Source organism: Cuculus canorus, chromosome 29 (genome assembly GCF_017976375.1).
Source record: "Cuculus canorus isolate bCucCan1 chromosome 29, bCucCan1.pri, whole genome shotgun sequence".
NCBI classification, from domain to species: Eukaryota; Metazoa; Chordata; class Aves; order Cuculiformes; family Cuculidae; genus Cuculus; species Cuculus canorus.
In genome coordinates, this window is record NC_071429.1 from 1,538,041 (window position 1) to 1,561,923 (window position 23,883).

The 23,883-nt window shown below is 67.4% G+C and overlaps 1 protein-coding gene across 1 annotated transcript; it reads left to right on the forward strand.

Moving 5' to 3' along the window:
* The first annotated feature begins 675 nt into the window (after nt 1–675).
* ITGA5 (integrin subunit alpha 5) lies at nt 676–23,075 on the forward strand. The gene is given in 31 exon segments (XM_054051583.1): nt 676–892; nt 3,123–3,180; nt 3,182–3,251; nt 4,043–4,155; nt 5,048–5,174; nt 5,632–5,693; nt 6,116–6,161; nt 7,400–7,525; nt 8,814–8,858; nt 8,953–8,996; nt 9,311–9,367; nt 9,960–10,012; nt 10,144–10,388; nt 11,290–11,481; nt 12,642–12,687; nt 12,767–12,874; nt 13,352–13,407; nt 13,532–13,683; nt 13,819–13,956; nt 14,872–14,939; nt 15,023–15,173; nt 15,709–15,801; nt 15,887–15,966; nt 16,566–16,646; nt 16,728–16,833; nt 17,701–17,853; nt 18,606–18,689; nt 19,173–19,286; nt 20,383–20,484; nt 21,409–21,531; nt 22,033–23,075. Coding segments are annotated over 31 exon segments (3,138 nt in total). The 5' UTR covers nt 676–731; the 3' UTR covers nt 22,117–23,075.
* The last annotated feature ends 808 nt before the right edge of the window (nt 23,076–23,883 follow it).

Consider the following 23,883-nt stretch of genomic DNA (forward strand, 5'->3'; position numbering starts at 1 on the left):
CAGGATGTCCCAGTGTCCCCAGGGTGTGGGTGTCCCCATTCCTGATGCTCCCATACTCCAGGGGGGCCCGGTGTCCGTCCCCCCCCGGTGTCCCCAAGGTGTCCCGGTATCCCCAGAGTGTCCCGGTTGGTTCCTGATGTCCCCTCTCTCTCCAGGATCTCCAGGTGTCCCCGGGGTGTCCCTGTCCCGGTATCCCCGGGCTGTCCCTGTCCATCTGCTTCTTGGCTCTCCCGGTGTCCCGGTGGTGTCCCTGTCCCTGATGTGCCAGTCCCCCCCGGGCTGTCCCTGTCCCGGTCCCCCCCGGGCTGTCCCGGTATCCCCGGGCTGTCCCTGTCCCGGGTGTCCCTGGGCTGTCCCGGTCCCGGGTGTCCCTGGGCTGTCCCTGTCCCGGTCCCCCCGGGCTGTCCCGGTATCCCCGGGCTGTCCCTGTCCCGGTCCCCCCGGGCTGTCCCGGTCCCGGTCCCCCCCGGGCTGTCCCGGTATCCCCGGGCTGTCCCTGTCCCGGGTGTCCCTGGGCTGTCCCTGTCCTGGTCCCCCCCCGGGCTGTCCCGGTATCCCCGGGCTGTCCCTGTCCCTGTCCCCCCCCGGGCTGTCCCGGTCCCCGCTGCCCGTCCCGGTGCGGCTCTGGCTCCTCCCCGGTGAAGTCACGGCGGGGCGGGGCGGCCCCGGCCCCCCCCCCCGGGCACTTTCCGAGGGGAGCGCGGAGCGGGCGGAGGCAGCCGAGCCCCGCCATGGCCCCGGGGCCGCTCCCGGTGCTGCTCCCGGTGCTGCTCCCGGTGCTCCTCCCGGTCGCCGCCTTCAACCTGGAGGCATCGCAGCCCGTCGAGTTCCGCGGGGCCCCGGGGTCCCTGTTCGGGTTCGCTTTGGACTTTTACCTGCCCCGGCCCCGCAGGTACCGGACACCGGGAGAGGGAACCGGGATGGGGAGGGGAAAAGGATACCGGGAACGGCACCGGGAATCGGGATGGGGAGAGGAACAGGACACCGGGAACTGGGAACGGCATCGGGAATCGGGATGGGGAGGGGAACCGGGAACGGGAACGGGACACCGGGAACCGGGAGAGGCACCGGGAATCGGGATGGGGAGGGGAACCGGACACTGGGAACTGGGAACGGCACCGGGAATCGGGATGGGGAGGGGAACCGGACACCGGGAACTGGGAACGGCACCGGGAATCGGGATGGGGAGGGGAACCGGACACCGGGAACGGGACACCGGGAACCGGGAGAGGCACCGGGAACCGGGCAAAGGAGGGGAACTGGACACCGGGAACTGGGAACGGGGCCGGGAATCGGGTAGAGGAAGGGAAGGGGATACCGGGAATCGGACAAGGGAGGGGAACCGGACGCCGCGAACCGGGAGCGGGACCGGGAACCGAGCAGGGGAAGGGGAGGGGAACCGGACACGGGGAACTGGGCGAGGGAAACCGGACACCGGGAACCGGGAGAGGCACCGGGAACAGGGCAGGGAACCGGGAACGGCACCGGGACGGCTCTGGGCACCGGGAACCGGGCAGGGAAGGAGAACCGGGCCCCGAGTAACGGGAATGGGAGCCCGTAACGGGACACGGGGCGGGAACCGGGACTGGGGAGAGGACACCGGGGCGGGAGCCGTTGGCCGGAACCGGGAATGGGGCGGAAACGGGACCCGGGAATGGGAGCCTGGAGCGGGGACCGGGAATGGGGACCGGGAACCGGGAACGGGACGGGGAAACGGGACACCGGGGGGGGAACGGGGAACCGGGAATGGGAACCGAGGCCGGGATACGGGAGGACTGGGACACCGGCACCGGGATGGGATACCGGGAATGGGAACCGGGAATGGGGTGGGGGCACTGGGACACCGGGAAAGGGCCCGGGGGTCTCGGGGCGGGGGGGGGCGAGTCCCGGTCCCCTCCCCCTCCCGGGGTCCCCCGGAGCGTTTCCTGTAACCGGAGCCGGGAGCTGCCCCGGGGGGGGGGACGGGACCCAGGCGTCCGGTGGCCACGGGGGGGACGGGACGGGCGGAACGGGGACCCCCCCCAGGACCCCCCCCGGCCCCTGGGGGCCTCTCCCGGCACCGGGGGTTCAGAGGGGCCCCGGGGGGGACACGGGGACAAAGGTGTCGTGTGTGTGTCCCATCGATGGGGACAACTCCCCCCCCCCCGGGACAATTGTCTCCGCTCATCCCATGGGGACATTCCCCCCCCACCCCGGGACAATTCCTTCCATCCCATGGGGACATTCCCCGCCCCCCCCAGGACAATTCCCTCCATCCCATGGGGACATTCCCCCCCCCGGGACAATCCCCTCCATCACATGGGGACATTCCCCCCCCCCGGGACAATCCCCTCCATCCCATGGGGACATTTACCCCCACCCCGGGACAATTCCCTCCATCCCATGGGGACATTCCCCCCCCCCCGAGACAATCCCCTCCATCCCATGGGGACATTCCCCCCCCGCCCAGGACAATCCCCTCCATCCCATGGGGACACCCCCCCCCCCCCCGGGACAATCCCCTCCATCACATGGGGACATTCCCCCCCCCCCCCGGGACAATTCCTTCCATCCCATGGGGACATTCCCCCCCCCCCGGGACAATCCCCTCCATCCCATGGGGACATTCCCCGCCCCCCCCAGGACAATCCCCTCCATCCCATGGGGACATTTACCCCCACCCCGGGACAATCCCCTCCATCCCATGGGGACATTCCCCGCCCCCCCCAGGACAATTCCCTCCATCCCATGGGGACATTTACCCCCCCCCCGGGACAATCCCCTCCATCCCATGGGGACATTTACCCCCCCCCCAGGACAATTCCCTCCATCCCATGGGGACATTTACCCCCCCCCCAGGACAATTCCCTCCATCCCATGGGGACATTTACCCCCCCCCCGGGACAATCCCCTCCATCCCATGGGGACATTCCCCCCTCCCCCCGGGACAATCCCCTCCATCCCATGGGGACATTCCCCCCCCCCCCCCGGGACAATTCCCTCCATCCCATGGGGACATTCCCCCCCCCCGGGACAATCCCCTCCATCCCATGGGGACATTCCCCCCCCCCCCGGGACATTTTCCCCCCCACATCCCCTGGTGACCCCCCCCCCTCACCCCACTTTTACTCCCCCCCCCCCAGTGTCAGCATCCTGGTGGGGGCCCCCAAGGCCAACACGAGCCAAGCCAACGTCACGCAGGGGGGGGGCCGTGTTCCACTGCCCGTGGCCCCCCCATGGAGACTGCGCCCCCATCGACTTCGACCACATCGGTAGGTGGTGGGATGAAGGGGGGGGGGCGGGGGGGGGGCACGGGACACAACCCCCCCAGACACCCCCGTGGTAGTCCCCCCCAGGACCACCCAGATATGGGGACAGGGGAGGATGCGGGGGGGGGGGGGATAACAGGGAACCCCAGATATGGGGGGAGGGGGGGGTAGAAGGGGACACGGTGGGGGGGTCAGGAACCCCCCAAACACGGGGATAAGGGGGGACAAGGATGGGGACAGAGGGGGGGTCAGGACCTGTTGCCCCCAGCACCTATGGGTGTCCCCCCCAACCCAGCCCTATGTCCCTGTGTGTCGTCCCCCCCCCGCCATGTCCCCCCCCCTCCCTGTGGCCTTGGCGCCCTTGTCCTGCCTGGTTAATGACAAACCTGGAGAGGGGGGGCAGGGGGTGTTTGGGGGGGTCCCATGGGCGCTGAGGGGGGGGTCAGTGGGTGTTTGTGAGGGTCCCATGGATGCTGGGGGGAGCAGGGGGTGTTTGGGGGGGATCTCTGGGGTGGGGGGGGGGGTTCCCATGGGTGCCAGAGGGGGAAGTGGGTGCTGAGGGGGTATCCCGGGGTGGGGGGGGGGACGGGGGACAGTGGGTGTTTTGGGGGGGGTCCCGTCTAAGGCGGGGTTGAGGCAGTGGGTGTTTGCAGGGGTCCCGTGGGTGCTGGGAGGGTTCCCATCTGTGGTTGGGGGGGGCAGCAGGTGTTTGGGGGGGGGGGGAGGTGTCCATGGGTGCTGGAGGGGGGGGCCCCTGGGGGTGCTGACAACCCCCCCCCCCCCGCACCCCCCAGGCCCCCGCACCCACGACTTTGGGGGCAACGGCTCGGAGCCCCCCCAGCCTGTGGAGTTCAAATCCCTGCAGTGGTTTGGGGCCACCGTGCGCGCCCACAATGGCTCCATCCTGGTATGGGGGGGCACGGGGGGGGGCACAATGGCTCCATCCTGGTATGGGGGGGCACGGGGAGGGGGGGAACAATGGCTCCATCCTGGTATGGGGGGGCACGGGGGGGGGCAAAATAGCTCCATCCTGGTATGGGGGGGCACGGGAGGGGCACAATGGCTCCATCCTGGTATGGGGGGGCACGGGGGGGGGCACAATGGCTCCATCCTGGTATGGGGGGGCACGGGGGGGGGGCACAATGGCTCCATCCTGGTATGGGGGGGCACGGGAGGGGCACAATGGCTCCATCCTGGTATGGGGGGGCACGGGGGGGGGCACAATGGCTCCATCCTGGTATGGGGGGGCACGGGGTGGGGGCACAATGGCTCCATCCTGGTATGGGGGGGGCACAATGGATCCATCCTGGTATGGGGGGCACGGGGGGGGGCACAATGGCTCCATCCTGGTATGGGGGGGCTTGGGGGGGTGCACAATGGCTCCATCCTGGTATGGGGGGGCACGGGGGGGCACAATGGCTCCATCCTGGTATAGGGGGGCACGGAAGGGCACAATGGCTCCATCCTGGTATGGGGGGGCACGGGGCGGGGGGCACAATGGCTCCATTCTGGTATGGGGGGGCACGGGGGGGGGGGCACAATGGCTCCATCCTGGTATGGGGGGGCAGGGGGGGGGGAACAATGGCTCCATCCTGGTATGGGGGGGCACGGGGGGGGCAAAATGGCTCCATCCTGGTATGGGGGGGCTTGGGGGGGGGCACAATGGCTCCATCCTGGTATGGGGGGACACCAGGGGGGGCACAGGGGATGTATGGAGCAGGGGGTGCGTGGGGCAGGGGTCGGACTGTGTGTGCCCCCCCCTCCTCCACAAACACCGCCCTCTGTGCCCCCCTCCCCAGGCCTGCGCCCCACTCTACAGCTGGAGCCCCCCCAAGGAGGAGGGGGGGGCGCGTGAACCCGTGGGCTCCTGCTTCCTCTCCATCGGCAACTTCTCCAAGTTTGTGGAGTACGCGCCCTGCCGCTCAGGTGGGACCCCCCCGCGCCCCCCCCCCGCACCCCCAGACACCCCTCTGCACCCCCCATGCACCCCCAGACCCTCCCCATGCCACCAGGCCCCCCTGCACCCACAGCCCCCTCTGCACCCCCCCTGCAACCCTAGACCCCCCCCATGCCCCCAGCCCCCTCTGCACCCCCCACACCCCCAGACCTCCCTCGCATCCCCCCTTCTGCACCCCCAGACCCATCCCATAACCCCCCTCCCCCCCCGTGCCCCTAGATCCCCCCCTTGAACCCCCAGACTCCCCCAGGGCCCCCCCTCAGCACCCATGGGAACCCAGACTTCTGGGGGGGTGACACCCTCATAATCCCTCCCCCCAGCTCCCATGGGGCCCCCACAGACCCCCCAGCATCCACAGCCCCCTGGGGGGTGACACCACCCCCATCAGCCCCCTCAGCCCCCCAAAACCCCCTATGTCCCCCCCAGACCTGAACTCAGCGGCCGGGCAGGGCTACTGCCAGGGGGGCTTCAGTGCCGAGTTCACCCAGGTGGGGGCATGGGGGGGAGAGGGGGGGGCACAGGGGGGGTGTATGGGGTCATTGGGGGGGGGGCATGGGGGGAGGGGTGGCAGAACCCATAGGACTGGGGGGGCAATGAGGGGCAGGGGTACATGGGGGGTATGAGGGGGGTCGCATGGGGGCAAAAGAAGGGGACATGGGGGGGCATAGGGGACAAATGGGGGGGTCACGGGGGTGCAAAGAAGGTCACGGGGGAGTATGGGGGGGTATGGAGGATGTGGGGTAAAATAGGGGGTACAGGGGCTATGAGGCACATAAGGGGACAGGGGAGGGTTATGGGGGGGATTTGGGGGTTATGGGGGCAAATAGGGGGTGCAGGGGGCCCGGGTTGGGGGGGGGGGGGGCAAGGCTGAGAGCCTCCCCCCACCACCACCCCCCCATTTTCCCTGTAGACGGGACGGGTGCTCCTGGGGGGGCCCGGCAGCTACTTCTGGCAAGGTGAGACCCCAAAAGAGCCCCTAAACACCCCAACTCCCCCCCCAACCTCCCCCAAACCCCCCTCCCTGCCCTGAAACACCCCAGAATTACCCTTCCCTGTCCCTAAATACCCCCTATTGTCCCCTAAATACACCCCCTCCCCCTAAATACCCCCTAAGCACCCCCTAATTACCCTTCCCTGCCCCAAAACAACCCCTAAATACCCCTAAAACAGCCCCTAACACCCCCAAACCACCCCCTAAGTACTCCTCGCTCCCCCTAAATCCTCCATAACACTCCCAAAACACCCCCTAAATGCCCCTCCCTCCCCCTAAATCCCCCCCAACACTCCCAAAACACCCCCTAAATGCCCCGCCCTCCCCCTAAATCCCCCCCTAACACCCCTGAAACACCCCCTACGTACCCTTCCGTGCCCTCAAACAGCCCCTAGCACCCCCAAAACACCCTTGAATACCCCTTCCTCCCCCTAAATCCCCCCTAACACCCCCTAAATGCCCCTCCCTCTCCCTAAATCCCCCCCAGCACTTCCAAAACACCCCCTAAATGCCCCTCCCTCCCCCTAAATCCCCCCCTAACACCCCTGAAACACCCCCTACGTACCCTTCCGTGCCCTCAAACAGCCCTTAGCACCCCCAAAACACCCTTGAATACCCCTTCCTCCCCCTAAATCCCCCCTAACACCCCCTAAATGCCCCTCCCTCTCCCTAAATCCCCCCCAACACTTCCAAAACACCCCCTAAATGCCCCTCCCTCCCCCTAAATCCCCCCTAACACCCCTGAAACACCCCCTACGTACCCTTCCGTGCCCTCAAACAGCCCCTAGCACCCCCAAAACACCCCCTAAATGCCCCTCCCTCTCCCTAAACCCCCCCTAACGCTCCCAAAACACCCCCTAAACGCCCCTCCCTCCCCCTAAATCCCCCCTAACACCCCTGAAACACCCCCTACGTACCCTTCCGTGCCCTCAAACAGCCCCTAGCACCCCCAAAACACCCTTGAATACCCCTTCCTCCCCCTAAATCCCCCCTAACACCCCCTAAGTGCCCCTCCCTCTCCCTAAACCCCCCCTAACGCTCCCAAAACACCCCCTAAATACCCCTCCCTCCCCCTAAAGACCCCCCAAAGCACCCCCTAAACACCCCTCCCTCTCCCTAAATCTCCCCTAACACCCCCAAAACACCCCTCCCTGCCCTTTCCTGCCCCCCCACCCCACCCCGTGTTAACCCCCCCGCCCCCAGGGCAGGTGATGTCGGCGACGCAGGAGCAGATCACGGCTTCCAGCTTCCCGGAGTACCTGATCCAGGAGGTGTCCGGGCAGCTCCAGACCCGCCAGGCGGCCCCCACGCACGATGACAGCTACATGGGTCAGGGGACACGGGGAGAGGGGGGGACCCCAGGGGACGTGGGGGGACATGGGTGGGACATGAGGATATGGGGATGTGGGATGGGGACACGGGATCATGAGGAACGTGGAGGGACAGGGATGGAGACGTGGTCATGGGGACCTTCGGATGGGGACATGAGGGACATGGGCATGGGGACATGGGATGGGGACATGGGGGGACAGGGATGGAGACATGGGCATGGGGACCTTCGGATGGGGACATGAAGGTCATGGGCATGGGGACATGGGATGGGGACATGGGGGGACAGGGATGGAGGCATGGGCATGGGGACCTTTGGATGGGGACATGAGGGTCATGGGCATGGGGACAGGGATGGAGACATGGGCATGGGGATCTTCGGATGGGGACATGGGGGTCATGGGCATGGGGACATGGGATGGGGACATGGGCATGGGGACCTTCGGATGGGGACATGAGGGTCATGGGCATGGGGACATGGGATGGGGACATGGGCATGGGGACCTTCGGATGGGGACATGGGGGTCATGGGCATGGGGACATGGGATGGGGACATGGGCATGGGGACCTTCGGATGGGGACATGAGGGACATGGGCATGGGGACATGGGATGGGGACATGGGGGGACAGGGATGGAGACATGGGCATGGGGACCTTCGGATGGGGACATGAGGGACATGGGCATGGGGACATGGGATGGGGACATGGGGGGACAGGGATGGAGACATGGGCATGGGGACCTTTGGATGGGGACATGAGGGTCATGGGCATGGGGACATGGGATGGGGACATGGGATGGGGACATGGGATGGGGACGTGGGGGGACAGGGATGGGGCACGAGGACATGGCATTATGGGGAACATGGAGGGACAGGGATGGAGAGATGGAGATGTGGGCATGGGGACGTGGGGGGACAAGGATGAAGACAGGGGCATGGGGACCTTTGGATGGGGACATGGGATGGGGACATGGGGGGACAGGGATGGGGCACGAGGACGTGGCATCATGGGGAATATGGAGGAACAGGAATGGAGACATGGGCTTGGGGACATGGGGGGGACAGGGAGGGAGACATGGGCATGGGGACCTTTGGATGGGGCATGGGATGGGGGCATGGGGGGGGACAGGGATGGGGAGATGGAGACGGGGGCATGGGGACATGGGTGATGGGGAACATGGGGGGACATGGGATGGAGACGTGGGGACAGGGTGGCACTCGTGACACGGGTGGCTCAGGTGCACATGGAAGGGGTGACAACGCTGGTGACGTCTCTGTCCCCCCCTCAGGCTACTCGGTTGCAGTTGGGGAGTTCAGCGGGGACACGACACAAGGTGGGTGCCACCGGCGGGGGGGTGACATGGGGGGGGGGGTGTCACAGCCCCCCCAGCCCCCACCCCCCCAACAGGGTCACTTTGTCCCTTGTAGACTTCGTGGCTGGTGTCCCCAAGGGCAACCTCACCTATGGCTATGTAAGTGGGGGGGACAGGGAATGGGGGACATGGGGGGGCAGGGAATGGGGGACACGGGCACGGGGGGGGGGGGGGCAGGAATGGGAGATATGGGGGGGGACATGGGAGGGGACAGGAATGGGGACACAGGGGCCAGTGGGAGGGCAGGGATTGGGGGGCATGGGGGGACAGGGCCAGGGACGCAGGGGACAATGTGGGGCGGGGATGGGGGACATGGGGGGGGACAAAGGAGTAGGGGGTGAGGGGGCACTGGGGGTCACATGTGTCTGTGTGTCCGTCCCATCACCCCCCCCGTGTCCCCTCCCTGTCCCCAGGTCACCATCCTGAATGGCACCAACATGAAGTCCCTGTACAACTTCTCGGGGGAGCAGGTGGGGCGGGGGGGGAGGGCACCCCAATAGGTTCGGGGGCACCTTTATAGCGGGGGGGAGCATCCATTCATCCTGGAGGGGCACCCACACAGGTTGGGGGGCATCTTTATAGGTTGGGGGCCACCCACACATCTTGGGGGCACCCATGCAGGTTACCCATTCATATTGGGGGGCACCTTTATAGGTTGGGGGGCTCCCACACATCTTGGGGGCACCCATGCAGGTTACCCATTCGTATTGGGGGGCACCTTTAGAGGTTGGGGGGCTCCCACACATCTTGGGGGCACCCATGCAGGTTGGGGAGCACCCATTCATGTTGGAGGGCACCTTTATAGGTTGGGGGGCACCCATACCTATCAGGAACACCCACACATCTTGGGGGGCACCCATACAGGTTGGGGGGCAGCCATATAGGATAGGGGATGCCCTGTTGGGGGGGGGCACCCATGCAAGTTGAGGGGCACTTCTTCACATTGGGAGGCACCCACTGCAGTTTGGGATCACCTACGTGTGGTGGCAGCCCCCAGATAGGATGGGGGGGCCCCCACACAGCCTGACCCCCCCCTCCTCACCCCAATGTGTCCCCCCCCAGATGGCAGCGTATTTCGGGTACGCGGTGGCCGCCACGGATGTGAACAACGACGGGTGAGTGCCCCCCCCCCCCAAAAAAAATCAGCTCCCAAACCTTTGTGGGTGCCCCTAGGTGCCTCCCCAGCACCCATGGGTGCCCCCCCCACCCCGGTGTCGAGGGGGGCTCTGACGGCCGCTGCCCGCAGGCTGGCGGATCTGCTGGTGGGGGCCCCCCTGTTCATGGCACGCGCAGGGGGGGGCCGGGTGCAGGAGGTGGGCAGGGTCTACCTGTACCTCCAGGTGTCCGGGGGGGGGGACCCCATCTCTGCCACCCCCTCGGCACCCACCATGGCCCCCACCCCTGCCATGGCCATCACGGGACCCCTGGAATTTGGGCGCTTCGGCAGCGCCATCGCCCCACTCGGGGACCTCAACCTGGACGGCTACAACGGTATGGGGGGGGCATGGGGGGCATGGGGGGCAAGGAGACACAGGGGGGGCATGGGGAGCATGGGGGGCATGGGGGGCAAGGAGACATGGGGGTCATGGGGGGCAAGGAGACACGGGGGGGGCATGGGGGGGGCATGGGGGGGGCATGGGGGGCAAGGAGACACGGGGGCGCGTGGGGGGGGCATGGGGGGCAAGGAGACACGGGGGGGCGGGGGGGGGCATGGTGGGCAAGGAGACACGGAGGGGGGCATGGGGGGGCATGGGGGGCAAGGAGACACGGGGGGGGCATGGGGGGGGCATGGGGGGCAAGGAGACACGGGGGGGGCGTGGGGGGGGCATGGGGGGCAAGGAGACACGGGGGGGGCGTGGGGGGGGCATGGGGGGCAAGGAGACACGGGGGGGCGTGGGCGGGTATGGGGGGCAAGGAGACACGGGGGGCGTGGGGGGGGCATGGGGGGCAAGGAGACACGGGGGGGTATGGGGGGGGCATGGGGGGCAAGGAGACATTAGGGGGGCGGGGGGGGAGGAGGAGGAGTGCAGGAGGGGCATAGGAGGTGCCTGGGGGGGGGGGAATAGGGGGTGCAGAGGGGTAAAAGGGGGTGGGGGGGGCAGAGAGGTTGGGGGCAGGGAGTCCTGGAGAGGGGGGGCAATAGGGGGTGCAGGGGGGCACAGAGGGTGCAAAGAGTGCAGGGGGGGGGCAAAGGATGCCTGGGGGGGCACAGGGGGTGCTGGAGGCTGATGTTGGGAGGGGAACAGGGGTTGGAAAGGGTGTAGGGGTGTAAGGGGGGGCACATGGGATGCAAAGGGTATAGATACAAGGTGGGGGGGGGCTGGATTGGGGGGTCCAGGGGCTGTGGGGATGCAGGGGGGGGTCTCGCCCCCACCCCTGACGGGCACCGCAGACGTGGCGGTGGGGGCCCCGCTGGGCGCCGAGGGCCGCCAGGGGCTGGTGTACATCTACAGCGGAGGGGGCGCCGGGCTGAGCCCCCACCCCAGCCAGGTCCTACGCGGCCGCGGGGCCCCCGGCCCCCACCCCGACTTCTTCGGAGCCGCCCTGCGAGGGGCCACCGACCTCGACGGCAACGGCTACCCTGGTGAGAGCCCCCCCGGCTGGGGACACCCCATGGGGGGGACACCCACAGCCATCGTCCCATCCCATGGGGTCCCAGTGGTTGGGGACACCCCATGGGGGGGGACACCCACAGCCATCGTCCCATCCCATAGGGTCCCAGTGGTTGGGGACACCCCGTGGGGGGGGACACCCACAGCCATCGTCCCATCCCATAGGGTCCCAGTGGTTGGGGACACCCCGTGGGGGGACACCCACAGCCATCGTCCCATCCCATAGGTGCCCAGTGGTTGGGGACACCCCGTGGGGGGACACCCACAGCCATCGTCCCATCCCATAGGGTCCCAGTGGTTGGGGACACCCCATGGGGGGACACCCACAGCCATCGTCCCATCCCATGGGCGCCCAGTGGTTGGGGACACCCCGTGGGGGGACACCCACAGCCATCGTCCCATCCCATGGGCGCCCAACGGTTGGGGACACCCCATGGGGGGGACACCCACAGCCATCGTCCCATCCCATAGGGTCCCAGTGGTTGGGGACACCCCATGGGGGGACACCCACAGCCATCGTCCCATCCCATGGGGTCCCAGTGGTTGGGGACACCCCATGGGGGGACACCCACAGCCATCGTCCCATCCCATGGGGTCCCAGTGGTTGGGGACACCCCGTGGGGGGACACCCACAGCCATCGTCCCATCCCATAGGTGCCCAGTGGTTGGGGACACCCCATGGGGGGGACACCCACAGCCATCGTCCCATCCCACAGGGTCCCAGTGGTTGGGGACACCCCATGGGGGGGACACCCACAGCCATCGTCCCATCCCATAGGGTCCCAGTGGTTGGGGACACGTCATGGGGGGGACACCCACAGCCATCGTCCCATCCCATGGGGTCCCAGTGGTTGGGGACACCCCATGGGGGGACACCCACAGCCATCGTCCCATCCCATGGGGTCCCAGTGGTTGGGGACACCCCATGGGGGGGGACACCCACAGCCATCGTCCCATCCCATAGGTGCCCAGTGGTTGGGGACACCCAGCCTGGCCCCACCACCCCATGGAGGGGACATCCACCCCCAGACGTCCCCCATGGGTGCCCCACCACCGCCTCTGCTGTCCATGCTACCCCACCTCTGGTGTCCCCACCACCTCTGGTGACGCCGTTGTCCCCCTGTCCCTGCAGATCTCCTGGTGGGCGCCTTTGGGGTGGACACGGCCGTGGTGTACAGGTGAGTGCCACCAGCTGGTGGTGGTGGGGGGGGTGTCCTCATGGGGGTCCCCAAGCTGTCCCTGACCCCCTGTCCCCAGGGGCCGCCCCATCGTCCACGCCAGCGCCTCGCTCAGCGTCTTCCCCACCATGTTCAACCCCGAAGAGCGCGGCTGTGTCCTTGAGGGCACCGGCCACCACGTGTCCTGGTAGGTGACACCAGGGGGTTGGGGGCACCCATGGGCTCGGGAGGGGGGTCCTTGAGGTGGAGACATCGGGGTATGGAGGGTTTGGGGGTCCCTGCTGGGAAGGACGTGGAGGGACAGAAGGATTGAGGGCAGCCAAGAGGTTCTTCAGGTTCTCAGGTGGCTTTGGGACACCAAGGGGTCATGGGCGGGGGTGCTTGGGGACATCACAGACCTTGGGGGTGGGGGGATATGGAGGAGTTGGGGGTCCTGATGGGGACAGGGCATGGGGGTACGGAGGGGTTGGGGACACCAAAGAGGTTCCTCAGGTTCTCAGGTGGCTTTGGGGACACCAAGGGCTTATAGGGTGGGGTCCATAGGGGACACCCCAATGAGGGTGGTGGGGACAGAGTGATGGGGGGGGACCCTAATGAGGGGGGGGGGACACAATTAGGGACACTTCTGGAGGGGGTCCCATGGCTGTGTCCCTCGCCTTCGCAGCATCAATGTCAGCTTCTGCCTCAACGCTTCGGGGCGTCACCTGCCCGGCCCCATCGGTGAGTTGAGGGGGCACAAAAGGGACATTTTGGGGGTGGTGGTGACAAATGTCGGAGGGGGACACCCACGTCAGGGGATGCCGGGGTCCCCTGACACGGGTGTCCCCCGCTGCTCCTTTTGAAGGTTTCCTGGTGGAGCTCAGCTTGGATGGGGCCAAAGCCGGGGGGGGTCGCAGGGCGCTTTTTCTCGGGGGGGGACAACCCACCCGCGCCCTCCGTGTCCCCGTCCCCAACGGCGGTGGCACCCGCTGCCGCACCCTGGCCGTCTTTTTGCGGGTACGGAGAAGCTGCGGGGGGGGGGATGATGTGGGTGTGGATGGTTTGGGGAGGGGGTGTCATTGGATGCCCCCCCCCTTCCCCCTTCCCACCTAATGATGGTTTTGGGGTGTGTTCCCACCCCCCTTTACAAAGAACGAGTCGGAGTTTCGGGATAAGCTGTCGCCCATCGCCGTGGGGCTGAGCTTCGGCTTGGACCCCCGCGCCCCCCCCGACAGTCACGGTTTGCACCCGGTTCTGGCGGCTGAGACCAAGACCAGGTTGGAAGCCAAGGTACGGCGCTTGGTGGCACTTGGTGGCACCTCATGGCACCTCGTCCCTCCCATTGGCACCCAGTGGCACCTCACGTCCCCCCCCATGGCACTTGGTGGCACCTCATGGCACCTCGTCCCTCCCCATGGCACCCAGTGTCACCTCACGTCCCTCCCCATGGCACCCAGTGTCACCTCATGGCACCTCGTCCCCCCCCATGGCACCCAGTGTCACCTCACGTCCCCCCCCATGGCACTTGGTGGCACCTCATGGCACCTCGTCCCCCCCCCATGGCACCCAGTGTCACCTCACGTCCCTCCTTTGTCCTCACACCTCCCATCATCCCCCATGTCCCCCTTTGTCCCCACTTTGTTCCCACATCTCCCATCATCCCCCATGTCCCCCATCGTCCCCATTTGTCCCCATCGTCCCCCTTTGTCCCTACATTCTCCTTTGTCCCTATGTCCCCCACATCCCCCATTTTCTCCCCTGTCCCCCCATTGTCCCCATGTCCCTCATCATCCCACATGTCCCACGTCGTCCCCCTTCATCCCCATGTCCCCCCACATCCCCCTTTGTCCCCATGTCCCCCTGTCCCCCTTTGTCCTCACATCATCCCCTTTGTCCCCACGTCCCCCTTTGTCCCCACATCTCCCATCATCCCACGTGTCCCCACCATCACCCCTGTCCCCCACATTCCTCTTTGTCCTCCTGTCCCCCATGTCCCTCTTTGTCCCCACATCATCCCCCCGTCCCCCTTTGTCCCCCTGTCCCCCCATCATCCTACATGTCCCCCATCGTCCCCCTTTGTCCCCTTGTCCCCCCGTCCCCCTTTGTCCCCACATCTGCCATCGTCCCACGTCCCCCCCATCCCTCTATGTCCCCCATGTCCCCTTTTGTCCCCACATCACCCCCATGTCCCCCGTGTCCCCACAGGCTCACATCCAGCTGGACTGCGGGGAGGACAACGTCTGCGTGCCCGACCTGCAGCTGGAGGCGGCCGCGTAAGTTGGGGGGGGGGGTCTGGTGGCCCTGGGGGGGGTGTCCTGGTGTCCCCAGGGTGATGATGACACCGCTGTCCCCACAGGGACCGTCGCATCGTGTACCTCGGGGACCGCAACAGCCTCAACGTCACCTTCCACGCCCGCAACCTGGGCGAGGGGGGGGCTTACGAAGCCGAGCTGCACGTGCGGCCCCCCCCGCACGCCCAGTACACCGGGGTGCTGAGACCCCACGGGGTACGGGGGGGCATGGGGGGGGGGTCATGATATGGGGGGGCAAAGGGGATATGGGGAGACAGGGGGTGGGGATATCGGGGCATTGGGGGTGTCATGATATGAGGGGGGACATGGGGGCACCCCATGGTATGGGGGGGTCAGTGAGGGCATGGAGGGGCGGGGAGCGGGGATATAGGGGTGTCAGGGAGGGCCCATGGTATGGGGGCTCCCCATGATATGGGAGGGGTACAAGGGAGTCCTGGGCTGGGGGGAGGGGGGGCAAGGAGGGGGGGACAGACATGGGGGTGTCAGGGAGGATTTCATGGTATTGGGGGGCAGGGGGAGCACGGAGGGGTCTGGGGAGGTGAAGGGGGGGGCAGGGATGGAGATATGGGGGTGTCAGAGGGGGGGCTCATGATATGGGGGGGGGCATCCCATGGTATGGGGGGGCAGGAGGGGGCCCTAGGGTGGGATGGGATGGGATGGGGGGATGGTCGGGGGTTTGGGGGGGTCAGGGGGTGTTCTTACCCCCCTGCTTCCCCCCCCCCCACCGCAGAACTTCTCATCGCTGAGCTGTGAGCTGGGGGGGGGCAACGCCTCGAGCCCCCTCGTCTGCGACCTCGGCAACCCCATGAAGGCGGGGGCCAGCGTGAGTGGGGGGGACAGACACACTTGGGGGTTTGGGGGGGTGGAGGGGCCTCTGGCATGACCCCCACCCTCCGCTCTGCCTACAGATCTGGGGGGGGCTGCGCTTCACCCTCCCCCACCTCAGCGACAGCAGCAAAAGCGTCCGCTTCGAGCTGCAAATCCGCAGGTTGGGGGGCACTGGGGGGGGGCGGGGGGGGGTCTGGAAGATGATGGGGGGCACGGGGGTCCATTCTGGGTGGGGAAGACCTGGGGAGGGTCCTGGGAGGACTCCTGGATGGGGGTCAAGTGAGGATCTTGGGGGGGGGGGGGGGTCCTGTGGGGCCACTCTGTGGGGGGGTGTCCTGGATTAGGTTATGGGTGAGGGGCATCATGATGGGGGGCTGAGGAGGGGGGACCCACCTGGGGGGATCGGGGGTGGGGGCGCTGGGGGGGCTGTCTGATACCAGCAGCTGGGGGTGGTCACTGGCAGGGGGGCCCTTGGGTTGTGGGGGGCCCTTGGATTGGAAGTTCCCTGCGGGGTGCCTTGGGTTGGGGGGTCCCTGGGGGAGGGGGTCTCTTGAGTTGGGGGTCCCTGGTGGTGGGTCCCTTGCTTTGGGGATCCCTTGGGTTGGGGGTTCCCTGGTGGTGGATCCCATGGTTTGGGTGGGGTCCCTGGTGGGATCCCTTGCCTTGGGGGGTCCCTGGTGGTGGGTCTTTGGTTTGGGGGGGGGAGGGGTCTCTTGGGTTGGGGTCCCCCTGCCGTGACCCCCCCCCATTTGCCGACAGCAAGAACGCCAACAACTCGCAGAGCGAAGCGGTGTTGGTGCCGCTGGAGGTGCGGGCGGCCACGCGCATCTCGGCCTTCGGGTGAGCTGGGGGGAACCTGGGGGGGTAGTGTGGGGGTCAGGGTCCCCAGCCCCCCCCCTCACCCCATTCTGCCCTCCCCAGCGTGTCCCGGCCCGACGTCGTCACCGTCCCCGAAGGCACCCGGAGCCCCGCGCATCCCCCGCAGCGGCTGGAGGAGCTGGGGCCGCCCGTGGAGCACGTCTACGAGGTGGGGGGGCACCCCAGCCCCTGTCCCCGTGTCCCCAAAACTGGGGGAGCTGTGTCCCCAACCTCAGGCATTCCCATATCTTCATGGATGTCCTTGTCCCCAACCTCAGGGGTCTCCATGTCCCCCAAAACTGGGGATCCCCATGTCCCCAACCCTGTGTCCCCATGTTCCCAACCCTGTGTCCCCATGTCCCCAACCCTAGCAGTCCCCATGTCCTCATGGATGTCCTTGTCCTTAATGCCAGGGGTCCTTGTGTCCCCAAACCTGGGGGTCCCTGTGTCCCTGACTCCAGGGTTCCCCATGTCCCCAAGAACAGGGTGTCTGTGTCCCTGTGCTTGTGTGTCCCCATGTCCCCAAAATTGAATATCACCATGTCCCCATCTCTGTGTGTCCCCAAGTCCCCAAACCCAGGGGTCCCCGCATCCCCAAAACTTCATGTCCCTGTGTCCCCATCCCTGTGTGTCCCCACATCCCCAAAACCAGGGGTCTTCGTGTCTCCAGCTCTGGGGACCCCCATGTCCCCAACCCCACAGGTCCCTATGTCTCTGTCCCCGTGTCCTCATGGGTGTCCTTGTGCCCAATGCCAGGGGTCCGTGTGTCCCCAACCCTAGGGATCCCCATATCCCTAAAAGGGGGGATGCCCGTGTACCCAGCCCTGTGAGCCCCCCCTGTCCCTGACCCCTGTGGGTCCCAATGTCCCCAGACACAGGGTCCCCACATCCCTGTCCTTGTGGGTCTCCATGTCCCCAACCCCACAGATCCCTGTGTCTCTGTCCCTGTGGGTCCCCATGCCGTGGGGTCCCCATGTCCCCCCATGGGTGTCCCCTCACGCTGCCGTGTGTGTGTGTGTCCCCTCGGTGCCATCAGGTGGTGAACGAGGGTCCCAGTGCCATCAGCCACGGCACCCTGGAGCTCAGCTGTCCCCTGAGCTACCGCGGTCACCCCCTCCTCTATGTCACCGGCCACTCGGGGCCCCCCAACTGCTCTGCCAGCCACCCCCTCGACAGCCTGCGCCTGGCGGTGCGTGGGGCACTGGGAGCACTGGGAGCACTGGGGGCAGCGGGTGGCGTTGGGAGGTGGAGCACTGGGGGAACTGGAGGGGGCTGGGGACATTGAGTGACACTGGGGGCACTGGAGGGTGTGGGGGACATAGGGTGGCATTGGGAGATGAGGTACTGGGGACATTGGGTGGCATTGCGAGAGGGAGGACTGGGGGCACTGGGGCCACTGGAGAGTACTGGGGCCACTTGGTGGCACTGGGGGATGGAGCACTGGGGGAACTGGGAGGGACTGGAGCATGCTGGGGACATCGGGTGGCACTGGGGACATAGTGTGGCATTGAGAGATGAGGCACTGGGAGGTGCTGGGGACATTGGGTGGCACTGGGAGGTGAGGCACTGGGAACATTGGGTGGCACTGGGAGATGGAGCATGGGGGGCACTGGAAGCACTGGGGGGCACTGGAGGCAATGGGCAGCCTGAGGGCACTGGGTGGCACCAGGGCAGGTGGCACTGGGTGACATGAGGGGCACTGGGGGACACTGGGTTGGGTCACAGGGGGCACTGGGAGTGGGGGGGCGAGGACTGACAGGAGGAGGTGAGAGGTGACAGGGGATGGGGGGGGGGGGCAGGAGAGGACAAAGGGTAGCAGAAGGTGACAGGGGGTGGCAGAAGGTGATGGGGTGCCAGGAGGGCATGGGGGGGGGAAGTCGGGAGGTGACAGGGTGGTGGGAGGGGACAGGGGGTGGCAGGGTCACAGCTGTCCCTCCCCAGGAGCAGGAGCTGCCGCAGAGCCCGGGGCCGCACGTCCTGCAGCGCCGTGACACGGGGGGGGCCCCCGCACCCCCCCACACCCTGGTCAGTCCCCATGTGTCCCCAAGTGTCCCCAGGGCATCCTCAGGCTGGAGCATGGCTCCCATGGGTGCTGTCACTATGGAGGGGTGGGGGGATGTTCCCGAGAGGGTGAGACATGGGGGGGAAGTGTCCCCAAGGGGGTGACACATGGCGGGGGGGGGGGCAAGTGTCCCCAAGGTGGGTGACACTGGAAGGTGCTGGGCGCCCCCAAGGTGGGTGATGATGGCCGTCCCCACAGTGGGTGACACGGGGAAGGGGGGGGTGGTCCCAGGGTTGGGGCGTGATGAGTCCAGGTGTCCCCACCATGGGTGACATGGGGGGGTGCTGGGTGTCCCCAAGGCGGGAGTGTTGAGGGTGGCGATGCCGGGTGTCCCCCCTCTCCGTGGGTGACACCAGGGGGTCGCAGGGTTGCGTGCCAGGGAGGGGGTGTGGGGATGGGGGTGTCCCCACCGTGGGGGGGTGACAGCCGTGTCCCCCCCCCGCCAGGGCTGCCACGAGGCCGAGTGTTTCCGCCTGAGCTGCCCCCTGGGGGGGTTGGAGAAGCAGCAGCGGGCGAGCCTGCGCCTCACCTTCCGCCTCTGGGCACCCGCCCTGCGCCAGGTGCCAGCGGGACCCCTCCCCCCGGGACCCCCCAGAACCCCTCTGACCTCCCCAGGACCCCCCAGAGCACCCCTGGGACCTCCATACCCCTCCTGGGAGCCCCTCAGCCTCCCCTGGGACCTTCACACCCCCCTGGGACCCCCTAGAGCCCCTCTAGGACCCCCCTGGGACTCCCCAGAACCCCCCCTGGGACCCCTCAGACCTCCCTGGGACTGCCCAGAACCCCCCTGGGACCCCCCCCCGGGACCCTCAGACCCGCCCCCCCCTAGAATCCCTCAGAGCCCCCCTGGGACCCCCAGACCCCTCCTGTACCCCCCAGATCCACCGCCTCCCCGACCCTGGGAGCCCAGCCCAGACCCCCGGATCCCCAGGACCTCCCTAAGACCCCATGGGATCCCCCAGGACCCCTTTCCGACCCCCCGGGACCACCCTGGGACCCCACCTTGGAACCTGTGGGTGCCCATAGGTGTCTATAGGTACCCTGTTTGAGTCCTTGGGTGTCTGTGGGTGTTGGTGGGTGTCCATGGGTGCGCTGGACATGTCCCTGGGTGTCCCGTTGGTGTCCCTGGGTGTCCCTGGGTGCCAGTGGGTTTCCCTGGGTGTCCGCGGGTGCCCCGTGGATGTCCCCTGGGTGCCTTTGGGTGTCCCATGCGTGTCCCTGGGTGCCCGCGGGTGCCCCGTGGATGTCCCCTTGGGTGCCTTTGGGTGTCCCATGCGTGTCCCTGGGTGCCCGCGGGTGCCCCGTGGATGTCCCCTGGGTGCCTTTGGGTGTCCCATGCGTGTCCCTGGGTGCCCTGTGGATGTCCCCTGGGTGCCTTTGGGTGTCCCATGCGTGTCCCTGGGTGCCCCGTGGATGTCCCCTGGGTGCCTTTGGGTGTCCCATGCGTGTCCCTGGGTGCCCCGTGGATGTCCCCTGGGTGCCTTTGGGTGTCCCATGCGTGTCCCTGGGTGCCCCGTGGATGTCCCCTTGGGTGCCTTTGGGTGTCCCATGCGTGTCCCTGGGTGCCCGTGGGTGCCCCGTGGATGTCCCCTTGGGTGCCTTTGGGTGTCCCTGGGTGCCCGCGGGTGCCGTCAGGCGCTGACGCGGGTGCCGCAGCGGGAGGTGCGCGCACAGGCGCTGCGCTGTGAGGCCGAGTACCGGGTGCTGCGACTGCCGTACCGCGTGCGCCCCCAGCACCTGCCGAGCCAGCGCCTGCAGGTGAGGGGACACGGGGGGGGGGGACCCCATGGGTGACACTGCGGGAGATGCTGTGGGTGCAGGTGGCAGGGCTGCAGCGGGTGCACGGTGACACCGTGGGTGACAATGCGGAAGCAGTGATGGGGTTGCAGTGATGCTATGGTGACCCCGTGCGTGACACTGGGTCACCCCGAGGGTGACACTCTGGTTGACCCCTTGAGTGACACATGGAGGTGGTGACGGGGCTGCAGTGGTCGTGGGGTGATGCTGTGGGTGACCCCATGGGTGACACTGTGGGTGACCCCGTGCGCAGGTGGTGATGGGGCTGCAGTGGGTGCAGGGTGATGCTGTGGGTGATGCTGTGGGTGTCCCCATGGGTGACGCTGTGGGTGACCCCGTGCGCAGGTGGTGACGGGGCTGCAGTGGGTGCAGGGTGATGCTGTGGGTGACGCTGTGGGTGTCCCCATGGGTGACGCTGTGGGTGACCTCGTGCGCAGGTGGTGACGGGGCTGCAGTGGGTGCAGGGTGATGCTGTGGGTGACCCCATGGGTGACGCTGTGGGTGACCTCGTGCGCAGGTGGTGACGGGGCTGCAGTGGGTGCAGGGTGATGCTGTGGGTGACGCTGTGGGTGACCCCACGGGTGACGCTGTGGGTGACCTCGTGCGCAGGTGGTGACGGGGCTGCAGTGGGTGCAGGGTGATGCTGTGGGTGATGCTGTGGGTGACCCCACAGGTGACGCTGTGGGTGACCCTGTGTGCAGGTGGTGACAGGGCTGCAGTGGGTGCAGGGTGATGCTGTGGGTGACGCTGTGGGTGTCCCCATGGGTGACGCTGTGGGTGACCCTGTGTGCAGGTGGTGACAGGGCTGCAGTGGGTGCAGGGTGATGCTGTGGGTGACGCTGTGGGTGTCCCCATGGGTGACACTGTGGGTGACCTCGTGCACAGGTGGTGACGGGGCTGCAGTGGGCGCGTGCCGAGGGCGCGGCGGGGGTGCCAGTGTGGGTGGTGGTGCTGGCGGTGCTGCTGGGGCTGCTGCTGCTCGCCCTGCTCTGCTACGGCCTCTACAAGGTGGGTTCTGGGGGGGGGACAGGGTGGGCAGGGAGGCGGGGGGGAAACGGGGGACGTGGGCACAGGGAGGGCACAGGGACATGGTGGGGCAAAGGGACATGGGGGGGCACAGGGGACATGGGGATACAGGGAGGGCACAGGGGCTATGGGGGGGTACAGGGGACATTGGGAGACATGGGGACATAGGGGGGCATGGGGATCAGGGGACATGGGGGGCACAGGGGCTATGGGGGGCACAGGAGATGGGGGGGTACAGGGGACATAGGGGGGCATGGGGATCAGGGGACATGGGGGGTACAGGGGCTATGGGGGGCACAGAGGACATTGGGAGACATGGGGGGGGACAGGGGACATGAGGGGCACAGGGACATGGGGGGCACAGGAGATGGGGGGGTACAGGGGATATAGGGGGGCATGGAAGGGGCACAGGGGACATGGGGGGGCACAGGGAGGGGCCATGGTGGTCCCAGCCTGGGGGCCCCCCCCTGATCCCCCCCCCAGCTCGGCTTCTTCAAGCGCTCGGGCCCCTACGGCACCGCCATGGAGAAGGCGCAGCTCAAGCCCCAGGCGGCGTCGGAGGCCTGAGGGTCACAGTGCGGCATCGCCGGTGTCACCCGCGCCCGCCGGTGTCACCCGCACCCATCGGTGTCGCCCACGTCGGGACAGGCACCCCCAACACGCCGGACACCGCGGTGCCGGGTGGTGACAGTCCTGGCACTGCCACAACGGGTGCCACCACGCCTGGCATCGTCACCTAACTGGGTGCCACCAGGACAAGAGTCACCACCCACATGGGTGCCACTGGGATGAGTTTCATCACCAAACTGGGTGCCACTGGGACGAGAAGCATCACCAAACTGGGTGCCATCACGCCTGGCATCGTCATGAGACTGGGTGCCAGCAGGACAGGCACTGTCACCGGACTGGGTGCCACCGGGACAGGCATTGCCACCAGACTGGGTGCCAGCAGGACAGGCGTTGTCACCACACTGGGTGCCACCATGCTGAGCTTTGTCACCAGACTGGGTGCCACTGGGACGGGCAGCATCACCGCTCTGGGTGCCACCAGGCTGGGGATCACCAAACTGGGTGCCACTGGGACGGGGTGATGCCACCCCACTGTCTCCGTCACCCTGGTGTCACCTGGTCGCGGTGTCACACCCCCATGGGGTCACCTGGCCATGGTGTCACCCATCCCCGATGCCCCCTGCCCCAGTTATGGTGTCACCGATCTGCGATGTCACCCCCTCACGGTGTCACCTGGCTGTGGTGCCACCCTCTTGGGGTGTCCCCCAGCTGCAGTGTCACCCTTTTGGTGTCACTATTCGTGTCACCCCCACACGGTGCCACCCCCTTGGAGTCACTCGGGGTGTCCCTGGTGGTGTGTGTGTCCCCCCCCTCGGTGTCACCGCGGTGTCCCACGGCCACTGCACTGCCCATGTACCCCCCCTCCCCCCCCCCCGCGGGCACCTCACTTTGCACTGACCCCACACCCCCAGTTCGGGGGGGACACACGGACCCGCCCCCCCGTCCCCAAGTGTCCCCAAGTGTCCCCAGCCGGGGAAGAGGGGGGGATTGCACTATCGCGGGGGGGGGGGGGAGGGCAGCTTCGGTTGTATTTAATTGGGGGGGGCGGCAGGGGCTCCCCAATAAATGTGTCCAACCCAGAGTGGCATGTGGGGGGCACACGCGTGTGCAAGGGGGGCAGAGGTCTGCGTAGGGATGTTGGAGGGCACACGCGTGTGCAAGGGGGCACAGGGGCACAGATCTGCATAGGGATGTGGGGGCACACACGTGTGCAAGGGGGGCAGAGGTCTGCGTAGGGATGTTGGAGGGCACACGTGTGTGCAAGGGGGCACGGGAGGAGCACGCATGCGCTGGGCTGGGTGTGGGGAGCACACGCGTGTCACACCTGGCTGCACACACGTGTGCCGGTGTCAGGTGCCCCATTACACCCTCATTAGCAGCTGAGCCCATCAATAATTCAGCCCCCCCCCACTGCCCCCCCCCCGGCTTTTTCCAGAGCTGGGGGGATGGGGGCCTGCACCCTCCACGGCCCCCTCAAACCCCCAGAGCCCCCCATGGCCCCCCCAGCCCCCCACTGCCCCTCCCAAGCCCCCCCAGACCCAGACTACCCCCCAGCCCCCCAACACTTATGGCCTCCCGACGCCCTTCTTCCTCATCACGCCTCGCCCCCCCCCCAGACCCCAACCCTCCCTCACAACCCCCCCAGAGCCCCCCCAGTCCTCAGCCCCAGGGGAGAGCCCCACTCCCTGTAGAACCATCCCCCCCACCCCTACAGACCCCCCCATCACCCCCCATTCCCCCCCACCCCATAGATCCCTTCATCCC